Below are 12,389 nucleotides of genomic sequence, written 5' to 3'. Positions count from 1 at the left end.
GCTGATGTACCCTCCAGGACCGGCCCAGCTCTACACTATTGAAGGAAGTAGTTTAAAAAGAAACAATTTTAAAAGAATAAGAAAAGGAACAAAAGGGGAAAGAATTTAGGAAGAATGGTGTTAATTTATAATTCTCAAAAAGATAAAATCATGACCCTAATGCAAATACAAAATGCACGTATCAGAGATTGATTCAATCCATCAATCCATGAGGCAACCAGTGAGATGATACAAAACGATTCATTGCACTTGAGAAGCTGGCTTCAGGCAGTTTTAATGAGGAAATGTTAGAAGATTGCCCAGCTAGATACAAAAGAGTTCAGGTCCCACTGGGCCAGAAACTGTAACCTTTGAGGTTATCTCTTCCACCACACTGAAGTTATTTACATCTCAAATGAACAAAAATCTACCAGTTCATCACTGTTCCTGCGGAACTGTAAAATAGCTCAGTCAATAGAAAATCAATCAAAAGTACAAGCACAATGGAAAGAATCTTTTTGGCCTATTTCCAAGCTTGAGATAATTTTTCTGACAGTGGTGACTGCGAGCGCAGGGGACCAGGGGGAGGCAGCCTCTAGCTGAACAGATGCTGGGTAACTAAGTGCTGGGCTGCGCGTGTTTGCGTGTGTGCGCGCGCACGAGTCCGCTCGTTCACACAGTTGCCATTCCCCAGGGCTCCGGGACGTGCTCTTGAACTCCACCGACAGGGCAAGCGTGCTGCCCGCAGTTGCAGCCTCAGCCTCTGGCTCTCTGCAGCAACTGGCCCGGATGCTGGCCTGGCTCTGGCGGCCGAGGGACAGCTCAGGCTACCAAAGCCCAACTCCCCGAGACCCGATGACCTGGCTTCTGTGGGTCGACAGGGTGTCCTGTGTCCGCAGCTGGGAGACATCAAATAAGCCAGAGCCCATGAGGGCACTTTGAAAATTACAGAGCATGACTTGAATCTGAGGCTCTGTTGTCATTATTTCAGGGGCAGATGTGTAAATGGCAGGTCCCTCCCAGCAGGTCAAAGACTTGGGAGCACAGCGTGGAGGCCTGGGAAGCGCAGTCCTGATGCTCTGCTAATTCCTTGCCGTGCCCCACCCCCAGTCCTCCTCTGAGGCTTCCTGCTCTCAGACTCCCCTTCCCTCTCCACCAGATAAGTTCATTTCTGTCCATCATGATGTCACACACTTTTTGTTGTGACTTTTGAACTGCTCAGTCTAAAAACTGAGAAGACCTATATGCAAACATAGGACTTCCCTTCCAAATTCAAGCTGTTCTCATAAGCAACGTGCATGGTTACTCACTGTGCATGGGATTTCACTGTCCATCTCCCGGAACACGGACACCCAGTCGTCCTGTGGGGCGACATTCCAGTTGGGATAGTCTAGGAAGGTGGCCTGGGCCATGATCTCCTCCTGGTCATTGTGGAGGGTGATGGCAAAGTTTGCCTTCTCCCTGCGGAAACGATTCCAATTGCACACATGAGGAAGGTACCAGAAGTGAGATGAAGAGGTGTCGTTTTCTCCCACCTTTGGCTACTGGATCTTGGCAACCACTGCACGAGATATGATAGCCTACGGAAGAGGTGGGAGCAACGTGGCAGCAAGTCTGGAAGTGCATCTTTCAGGACATCTGGTGCTACCGACCCCATCTTCACAGAAAATTACACTTCATTAGAAAGGTGTAACGTCTATGATATAACGTGTCCAATACCCCTCCCTTGGAGACAGGCTGGGGAAACCGTTGACCGTAGTCTTCCCCATCCTCTCCATGTTGCCAGCTCCACTGTGTTGCCCTAAACACGTACATTTAGGATGGCCAACTGGCCCACGTACGTGTCCCTCACACACATGCACTTCCAGTACTTAATTATTTTCTTTAAGCCAGTTCACTTTTGGCTGAAATAAGTCTATTTCAATAAAAAGTTTTACATCACTATCATAAATGGAAAACCATTATACCTTCCTATAAACAGAAGGTAACTATAAAAATGAAGAGATGACACTTAAAACAAAAATTGCTCTGGGGCTTCCCTGGTGGCGCAGTGGGTGAGAGTCCGCCTGCCGATGCAGGGGACACAGGTTCGTGTCCCGGTCCAGGAAGATCCCACATGCCGCAGGGCGGCTGGGTCCATGAGTCATGGCCGCTGAGCCTGCGCGTCCGGAGCCTGTGCTCCGCCACGGGAGAGGCCACAACAGTGAGAGGCTCGCGTACCACTAAAAAAAAAAAAAAAAATTTCTTGCATGGTTTGAGTCAAATCACTTGGGTCCCACCAGAGCTGTGGGCACCTTTGGGAAACACTGTGCTCAGGACACCAATCTCAGCACCTCCAGCCACCATCCCCTCTCACAGGAAGTCACAGTCCTCAGCCACCGTGGACTCCACCAGGGGTGCCCCGGGCCCAGGCACTGCAGCTGGCTGCCCTCTGGTACCGAGAACAGGGGATCCACACAGGGCGCTCATTAGCAGGAGGAGGTAGCCCCCCAGCTCCTCCCGTCTGATTCACTGAAGCCCCTACCCCTCATTCTACTCCTGCAGGGCTCCCTCCAGCTCCTGGTCCTCTGGGGCCCCCTGCTCCGGGCTCCCAGAGCCACGACCTATGGCTTCACACTGACAGTCCTCGCTCTAACCCAGATGAGAAAAGGCTCAGGGCACGGGACCACGGAGCATCAGCAATGATAGTGATAGAGGTGGTGGAGGAGGAAGTAGGCAAGAGCTGGGACCAGGCAGCTGCCATCCCCTCAGGGAAGCAAGGGAAATGTGCTCCTGGAATCCCAATTTGAACCTGAAATGCATTTATCCATGGGAACCTAGGGTGGCGGTTGTGTTCTGTAGTACAATTAGCATGGTACTATATGGCACAGACATTATAGATTAAATAGGCTTTTGTGGGCAGCCAGCCTCCAATAACATTGTTTCAATGGGAAAATGCACTGCAATTTCCAGAGAGCCTGACTACAAAAAGTAACTTTGGCAGCATATCCTTTTGTATGTACAATTTCACTTCTTATTACCTCTCAGCCAGTAGGTCCTCTACAGGACAGATAAAAATCATCGTGGGAGCAAAAGAGGGAGAGGAGGGAAAAAGGTAGAGGGAGAAGGTGTGTTTCTTTAAAGCTGGTTTAAAATTATTCTTTGTAATAAGCCAAATCCAAACCAAAGAAGTCCTTAAAAATATAGACACAAGCACGAGCACAGGTATGTATTTCACAGAAAATATATTAAAGTTCGAAGATATTATCCAGCAATAGAAATTAGAGTTCTTTTCATTAGAGCGGTGCTTCATTTATTCAGTTGGTTTAAGGAGTTTTCCAAGTTCAGCCAACACTCGTTTTACTTAACCGTACTTGGTGGAAATCTTGGTGAAACAGTGTCTCTATTTTCTGCCTCATTAAGCAGCGTGAGTGAAACAGGGCTCAGAGTCCCTTTACGTCCCCCTCCCCATGCTCTGAACCGTGGAGTTTCCACACCCCCCGATTGCACTGTGCTATCTGCACACCAAGTGGCCCACTCTTGTGGCCCTTTCCCCACTCACCCACTCTGCCCAATCCGCTCATGTCCTCCCCTAAAACTGAGCAGGGTTTTTAGGTGAGACCACTGTTACTCATTCCTGTATCTCTGTGACTGAGCCAGCAGTCAATAAAAGGAAACTGAATGAACGAGAAAAGAAACCGCCAGTTTTAGAAATGCCCGTAAGATGGGTCTGGAAGCTTGAGGCTGGCCGGCGAGGGGATGGGAGTTAGTTACCTAATGTGAAAACGAAAGGCTACAAGGGCTGGGTAGCAAGGGAGCTGTTTGGGGAGCTCCAGGACACTAATGAAAATGTAAATTTACTTTTACTTCTGAAAATAGGCTGGCTTCTAAGGCAGGCCTCAACGTTATAAGGGCCCCATTTTCACATTAAAAAAACTTTCACTACTCCCCTCCCACATGATGTAAGTTACGCTTTTTGTATCTGCCAATTCAGAAAATACATAAACACATCAGACACATGGATTCCAGGAACCCTTACAGCCACTCCAAGGCCCAGCAGGGGTAGGGTGCTCAGGGACCAGGGACCGGCACAGCACATGTCCAACACATTCTATTGGATGAGTCACAGCTCCAGGCTGATTTCAGAGGCAGAGACTACAGTGCAGGGAGGAACACAGAGGCCCAGAGAATAGGGGAGGCATGGGAGCCTCCAATGTCATCAATGCCCACACCTGCTTTAGCTGCAACACCAGAGTTAACTTGATTTCACGTATTGTATGTATTTACATTTACATACGTATAATTATATATCTAACTTTTATTTTCATTCAACTCATGTATTCTAATTTTTCTTTTTCTTTGTTGACCCATGATTATTTATTATTGCATTTAAAATTTTTCAAATATATGAGCGCTCCTTAATTATCTTTTTGTTATTGATCTCTAACTCCATTGCATTGTTGTCAAAGAACACGCTTTGTGGTACTAACCACTGCTGGGGTTGCTTCATGGCCTAAGAGGAAGTTAGTTTTTAAACATGTTTACATGTCTACTTGACAAGATTATGTATGTTCTAACACTGGCTACAGTGTTCTACATATATCCGTTAGATCAAGTTCTTTAATTGGGTTCTTGTTGAAATCTTTTCTGTTGTAACTGATTTTCAGTTTGCTTGACCTTTCATTTATTTTTTATTTATTTATTTATTTTGCGGTACGCGGGCCTCCAACTGTTGTGGCCTCTCCCGTTGCGGAGCGCAGGCTCTGGACGCGCAGGCTCAGCGGCCATGGCTCGCGGGTCCAGTCGCTCCGCGGCATGTGGGATCTTCCCGGACCGGGGCACGAACCTGCATCCCCTGCATCGGCAAACGGACTCTCAACCACTGTGCCACCAGGGAAGCCCGACTTTCATTTATTAACAGAGGTATATTAAATCTCCCATTATGATGGTGGGTATGTCTATTTCATCCTTTTTTCTATTGATTTTTTGCTTTATATATTTTATGACTGTCATTAGGAGCATGCAAGTTTAAATTGTCATACCTCCCTCAAGCACAAAACCTTTCATCATTATATTGCTATAATGACCCTCTTTATCTGCAATGATCCTTTCTGCCAAAAGTATATTTTGTCTGCTATTTATAGAGCAACAGTAGCCTTTTTTTTGGATGAGATTTTGGCCGGCATCTTTTTTTCCCAAATACTTTGACTTTAAATCCTTCTGTGACTTTATATATTAGGTGTGTCTCTTATATGTAAAATATGACTGCTGTTTGTTTTGTTCTGTTTTTAGCCAATCTGCCCATCTTTCTCTTTAAACTGAAAAATTTTGTTCAAATACATTTATTTTGATTACTGATATAACTGAACTGTTTTCGATCTACCTATTACATGATTTTAATATGTTCTATGTTTTCTGTTTCTTTTTTCTTCCTTTATTGCCTTCTTTGAGATTCAGTTTGTTATAAATTTCTTGTTCCATTTTCCCTCTATAGATCAGAAGCTATAATCTCTACACCTATCTTTAAATGATTATTCTAGCCACATTAACATATATTTCTAAAAAAGTCTTTACCCTCTGCTCCAGTTATCAACTGACATGTACCAAACCACCCCTAAGCTTAGTGACTTAAAACAATTCATTATTATCCCTCATGGTTCTGTGGGCTGGCTGGGCTTGATTGAGAAGTTTTTGGTTGGGATCTCTCAGGTGATGGCAGTCAAGTGGTGCTGGTGGTCGGAGTCACCTGACTATCCAATGTCTAAAACAGCTCCACTCATACTGTTAGCAGTTGATGCTGGCTGTTGGCTGGGAGCTCGGCTGAGGATGCCAAGTGAAGCACCTGCGCGTGGCCACGTGAATTGAGCATTTAACAGTATGGCATCTGGGTTCCAAGAGGGAGCATTCCAGAGCCCAGTGGAAGCTGCAGACTTCTTATGATCTAGACTTGAAGTCATAAAGCATCACTTTTACTGACTTCTATTGGTTACACAGGGCCAACCCTGATTCAGGGCAAGAAGGGACTACAAAAGGACTGAATGTAGGACGTGTGGCTCACGGGAGGGAGGGGGAGCACCTCTGAATACTAGCTACCAACCCTCCCCCTGAACAATACCTTAAGAGTACTTTCAATCTAACCACATGACTCCCAATTTATCTGCTATTTTTGTCCTGTATTTTAGCTAACTTATTATTCATATCCTATAACTTACCATTTACATTTAATACCCGTATTAAATTAGTCATTATTAATGTTATTATTTCATACAAGCTAGATTTTTCTCATATTTGTACATATTTTTGTTTACATTCCTTCTTTTATCTTGGGTTTTCCAGCTGAGATATTCTTCCGTCTGCCTAGAGTATATTCTGAGGAATTTCCTTAATTCAGAGTTCACTGGTAAACTAGCTTTTGTTTGTCTAAAAAATGCATTCATTTTCCCCTAGGTATTGAAAAATTGTTTCTCTAGGTATACAATTCTAGTTTGATGTTATTTTCTCTCCAATATTAAAGACATTCCATTATCTTCTGGGTACCATTGTTGCTAGTGAGAAATCGTCATTAGTCTAATTTTTAGTTGTTTGCAGGTAATTTCTTTTCTTTATAGTTATTTTTCAGATCTTCTCTTTAGCTTTGGTGTTTTGCTGTTTCATTATGATGTGGTTAGTTGTAGAATTCTCTGTGTATTTTTCCTATTTGGGATCCATTGAGTTTTCTAGAAAAATTGGTGCTTCTCAACAATTCTGGGAAGTTCTCAGCCATTATCTCTTCAAATATTGACTCTTGCACTTCCTATTATCTCCCTTTAGAAGTCTGATTAGACCTATTTGTTAAATATTCCATTCTTATTTTTTGTCTCTGTCTCTTTGTGCTGAATTCTAGGTGATTTATTGGTATTGATGCCCCAGTTCACTACTTCTGTCTTTAGCTGTGTCTATTACAATGTCTAATTCATCCACAGAGCTTTTAATATTAGTTCTATTTTTTTCTAGATGGTCTATTAGACTTTTTTTAATTCTCATTTTTCATTTTTACGGTCTTTTAAAACATATCTTCTCAGTTTAGACAAAGTAAGCATAGTTATTTTATATTCTTTGACTTAATATCTGAAGTCTTTGAGAGTCTGATTCTGCTGTATAGTTTTTTGTTGTTGGTTCTCACTAATGGTGAATGTCTCCTTGTATATTTTTGATTTTTGACTGTGAGCTCATGTTCCTTTGAATTTTATCTGTGAGTATTATTGGAAGTCTGAGCTGAAGCTCCACCCCTTCAGACCTGAGCTGTACTTATTTCAGTGGGTCTCCTGGACACACTACTAACGTGCAACCACTTTTAATCAAATTCTCCACTTCCTCCACTTTATTCAGTCTATGGGCGAACTAGTTTAGGTGGTCTAAAAATGCATTCATTACTTGGGAAGTTTTGAAGCTTTTGGGGACCATGCAGATAATTAACACAGACCTTGAATCAACACGTGCTTATGAATTCTTGGGGAAGGCTTTATCCCCCTTCATTCATGCTGAGGCTGAAACAGGCTAGTTTCCTTACTTTTATGCAGTGGGTTTGTCTCCTTCATCCTTACAAAGAACTGCACAGTTTTATACAAAGAAATCTAATACTTCCCTCCTTAAGTGGATGGAGTATTTATCTTCTGTTCTTTGTGAACCTGTCAAAACAAAACTGTGAGGTTTCTAGAATGCAGCAAAAATCCTCAAGGAGAAAGTGGTGTGGGTTCCTGCTATTGTCCTGAAGTTTCTGATTTCATTTTGACAATGTTCTCTGCACAGTCCGTACGCGTGTGCGTGTGTGTGTGTGTGTGTGTATGTATCAACATGTTTCCATCCAGAGGACATCATTAAGGTGTTTAATTCACCATAATGTCAAAAAAATGAAATCATTTCATTGTTATACACATTTTGAAAGCATTTTTATACACATATTGTTCTCCAACAAAACTGTACCAAATTTACGTTACATTCATCAGTGTGGTGATCAGAAATTGCAAATTTTAATGTCTTAGGCTGGCCTAGTTTAAACATTTCAACTGTATTTAACCTGAAGCTTTATGAAATCCAAAACACTGCTCTCTCTTATCATTTTCAATAAAAATAATGAGGAACAGCTTATAGGATATTCATATTCTGGTGTCCAAAAAAAAAAAAAACAAAACAGGGAGAAAAAAGATAAAAAAAAAAAAACCTAGGCATATTTTGAAGATTAGAAGAACATTTCAACAGGAGTGGCTAAGAGCACATCCAGGCTTTGTCACTTACTAACTGCTGGACCTTGGGCAAGCCTCCACTCTCTCATCTGTAAAATGGGTGTGACAGTGGCTACCTCAGAGTTAAACAAGACGATGTTGGCAAAGCACAGAGTCTGAAAGAAAATAAATTCTCAAAACGGGTAGCTAAGTGACTCTACTAGTGGGTGGGGCAGTTGAGATTTGAACCCTAGTTTGCCTGAATCCAAAAGTCATGAGAAGTCTTTTCAATTTACATGTTGTTACAGGACTTAGCGATGGTTGTTCCCAGAGATCTCCCGCTCAGTAGGGCAGATTTTCCTGCTGCCCTTTCCTCGCCAAGCCCCACAAGGACAAAGGAGTGGAGCCCCTTTGCTATGTACTTACAGAAGAGAGATGATGTTAAGACTCCCAAACAGCTTCTGGGTAAATTTTCTAATGAGGTTTTTGATGCAATAAGTATCCTGTGACTCTGTTCTCCGGCAGTGAACCACCTCCACCTTTCCTCTTGGAGAAGTGAGTACTGACATTTTTGATCCTGTCCCTGAAAGACAGAAAAACAGCCCACTGTTAGCCTGAGATGACAAGCCAGTCTGGCTTCAGTACTTACAAAACAGGACATTCCTCCAATTTCTGTGTGGTCAGAGTGAGCGTGGCTGGTGGAGGCTGTGACGACTGTCTCCAAAAACCAGTTAACACGTGTCTCTCCGGGAGAATGATGTTTCTGAGGACTGGCCTGTCTAGAAATGTCTGCAACTGTATTCTTTGTTTCCCACAAAGCTGCTTTAAAATATTCAAACAATAGGGCTGAAGAACATTGAAAGGAATTATTTACTGATTCAGGGTCTTCATATTTAATCAGCTGCCATGACACGTGGTCAAGAGTTACAGGGGAAATACAGTTGCCGCCCATGGTCCATACAGAGCTCCCCAAACTGGAGCCCTGAGGGGCAGCAGTCCTGAGACGTATTTTGAAGGGAAAAGAGTCCTGTGGTCAAATAAGTGTAAGAGGCACTGCTTGTAAAGGCCTTCCACAGGGGCCGCTATGCCCATGAAAGTCTCTGGGAAGCTCCAGGATACAGCACCTGCTTTCTTTGTAGAACTCAGCCTTTCCTACAGCCAATCTGAGGAGAATCTCTAACGACAGCAATGGTGGAGAGTCTCATGTTCAGAGAGACAGGGTGGGGATGCTGCTGACAGAACAGCAGGCAGCAAACGAGCTCAATCTCTCTCTCTCGATGTCTCGAGGCCTCAATGTGTGTGTCTCTCCCTCCCTCTCTGTTTCCTTTCCTCCCTCCTACCTCCATCTCTCCCTCCCTTCCTTTCTGTTTCCTCTCTTCTTTTTGCCTAAGGAAAAACATCTTATTTTCTTAGCCATTGGGAAGTTCACTTCCGCCATTGCACTGACTCTAAGAGCAGTGTGGGGACTTCCCTGGTGGCACACTGGTTAAGAATCCACCTGCCAATGCAGGGGACACAGGTTCGAGCCCTGGTCCGGGAAGAACCCACATTCCGTGGAGCAACTAAGCCAGTGCGCCACAACTACTGAGCCTGCGCGCTAGAGTCCGCAAGCCAAAACTACTGAGCCCGCATGCCACAACTACTGAGCCCACGTACCACAACTACTGAGCCCACGTGCCACAACTACTGAGCCCACGTGCCTAGAGCCCGTGCTCCGCAACAAGAGAAGCCACTGCAATGAGAAGCCCACACAGTGCAACAAAGAGTAGCCCCCGCTCGCCGCAACTAGAGAAAGCCCGCGCGCAGCAACGACGACCCAACACAGTCAAAAATAAATAAATATATATTAAAAAAATAAAAAGAGCAGCGTGGAGCGTTCCCAGTGCCCTGGAAGGCTGCCCCATCCAAAGGTAAGCACCATTCTGACTTCTATCACACAGATGCCCTTGGCCACTTTTTGAATACTCTATAAATGGAATTATACAGTGTGTATGGTTTTCTTTCAGAACACAGTATTATATCATTTGGCCTTTTGATGTTGTTCGGATATATTCTTGCACAAATTTCATGATGACTGTATTCCAATAAAATTTTACTTTATGGACACTGAAATTTGACTTTTATAATAGTGAGTGTATCCTGAAATATTCTCTTGTTTTTTTTCAATTGTTTAAAAATGTTTAAAAAAAATTCTTAGCTCATGGGCCACACAAAAAATAGATAATGTGCTGAATTTGGCCTATGGGCTATCATTTCCCGACCACCAGAACAGTATTTTAAAAATACAGAGGTAAAAATAATCATTAACCTAGAATTCTATACCTACCTGAATGATCATTTAAAAATGAAAGTGAAATAAGACAATTACTACAAAGACTGAGAGAAATTACCATTCAAAGAACCTGGCTGAAAGGACTAGTAAAAGATGTATATCAAGAAGAAGAAAATTAAAATCAGAAAGGAGCGGAATACAGATGAAACGCTGGGGAAAGACTAGTAAACATGCATGTGTATCTAAATAAGCACTGATGGCCAGAAAAAAAAAAAGTAATAATGATGATAAATTTTGCTTTAAAAACAATAGCTGAATTGAATTACCAGACAATTAAAAATTTGTGAGATGGAAGGAAGGCAATCAGAAATAAAACATTCTAAGGTGTTTGAATCTTTTAGAGGCAGCTACAGATGATTAAACTTTGTCAAATCAATTGCGTTGAGTTACAAATTTAAGGGAACTCAAGGGAAATACCTTTTTATTTTAATAGCTATTTATTTATTTACTTCTCTTTGTCACAGTTATATACAATCTCATTCAATTTATCCAAGATTTGAAAAATGAGATAACTTTAAAATGTTTAAATAATAATACGGTGGTACAGAACTATGGCAAATGTTTTTATATCAGTTACGAATGACTTCCGTTTGAGAAATCAGCATAAAAATTTTTTTGAAAGCAGAGGTAGATGTGATAGTTCTATGTACATAAATATATAAATAAGTGACTTGTAACTGTCAAAAATTACCAATGAGCCATCAAGCCATGAAAAGACATGGAGGAATCTTAAATGCATATTACTAAGTGAAAGAAGCCAATCTGAAAAGGTTACACACTATATAATTCTAATGATATGACATTCTGAAAATGATTCATTGAAGACAAAAAGTCAGTGGTTGCAGAAGCAAAAAGGGAGGGAGGAATGAATAGGTGGAGCACAAGGATTTTTAGGGCAGTGAATCTATTCTTTACCATTCTATTATGATGGATACATGGCAATGTATTATTTGTCAAATCCCATACACTGTTCAACACCACGAGTGAACCCTCTGTTAACTATGAACACTGGGTGATGATGAGATGATGTGTGATGTGTCAATGTGGGTCCAAGGAATGTGACAAATGTACTACTATTGATAGTGGGGGGGTTGGAAGGGTCGGGAGAAATAGGAATTTTCTGTACCTTTCATTCAATTTTTCTGTGAACCTAAAACTGCTCTATAAAAATAAAGTCTATTATTTAAAAATTCTCTTAGCCATTTGCGTGCACATAATTAATTTTTCTGTTTCTGAAGACAGGTCAAGAACTATACCAGCTAACATTTACTGGGCACTTACATAGATTTTCTCTTTAAACCTGGTGAAATAGATATTATTTTTGTCGTATAGTTAAGGACATTGGGGCTAAGAGAATTGACAAAATTAAGACAGTCACAGAAACTTTAAATATCTGCTTATCTGATCACAAGGCTGGCTTATTCACTAGTACTCTGATGACTTATTTTCACTTTTTTCTATTATCTGGCTTTAAAATACCTTCAGTTGCTTTTAGTTACAAGCCTTAGAGTTAATTATTGGGTCACAACTGTCCAGAAACCAAGTGGGAGTAGACCTCAGGGACTACAAAGCCTAGAATGCACCGCGGCGCCGGGCCGCCGAACCGCCAAGCCGCCGAGGAGCGCAGCAGCTCGCGCTCTGGCCTGCCTCTCTTCCCCCGCCCTCGAGCGTCCGGACCAGAGCCTGGTTCCTGTCCCCTTGCCCGGTGCCGCGGCTCTACAGAGCCACCCGTCCTCGCACGGTCATCCCAGTCCCTGAGGCGACCTGGGAATGCGCCCCGGACGCCCCGGAACGTACCCGCCACCCTGCCGGGAAGCCAGCTCTCCCCACCTCACCTGGAACTCCAGACGCCGTGCTCCAACCGCGGCTCCGAGTAGGACGCGCAGCCCGGTTACCAC

General features: G+C 42.9%; 1 protein-coding gene across 1 annotated transcript in view; it reads right to left on the bottom strand.

The window, feature by feature from the left end:
- CFAP61 (cilia and flagella associated protein 61) overlaps nt 1-12,340 on the bottom strand; it is a 251,956-nt gene extending 239,616 nt beyond the window's left edge. The window contains exons 1-3 of the mRNA XM_024753694.1: nt 12,327-12,340; nt 8,586-8,742; nt 1,290-1,440 (exon numbers count right to left, since the gene is read on the bottom strand). Coding sequence (XP_024609462.1) covers nt 1,290-1,440; nt 8,586-8,728 — 294 coding nt within the window. The 5' untranslated portion in view covers nt 8,729-8,742; nt 12,327-12,340. The remainder of the gene's footprint in view (nt 1-1,289; nt 1,441-8,585; nt 8,743-12,326) is intronic.
- Nucleotides 12,341-12,389: the final 49 nt, after the last annotated feature.

The sequence above is a fragment of the Neophocaena asiaeorientalis genome, unplaced genomic scaffold (genome assembly GCF_003031525.2).
Source record: "Neophocaena asiaeorientalis asiaeorientalis breed wild unplaced genomic scaffold, Neophocaena_asiaeorientalis_V1.1 scaffold302, whole genome shotgun sequence".
NCBI classification, from domain to species: Eukaryota; Metazoa; Chordata; class Mammalia; order Artiodactyla; family Phocoenidae; genus Neophocaena; species Neophocaena asiaeorientalis.
Note: the sequence above shows the minus strand (reverse complement) of the source record. Positions and strands in the feature narration are given on the sequence as shown.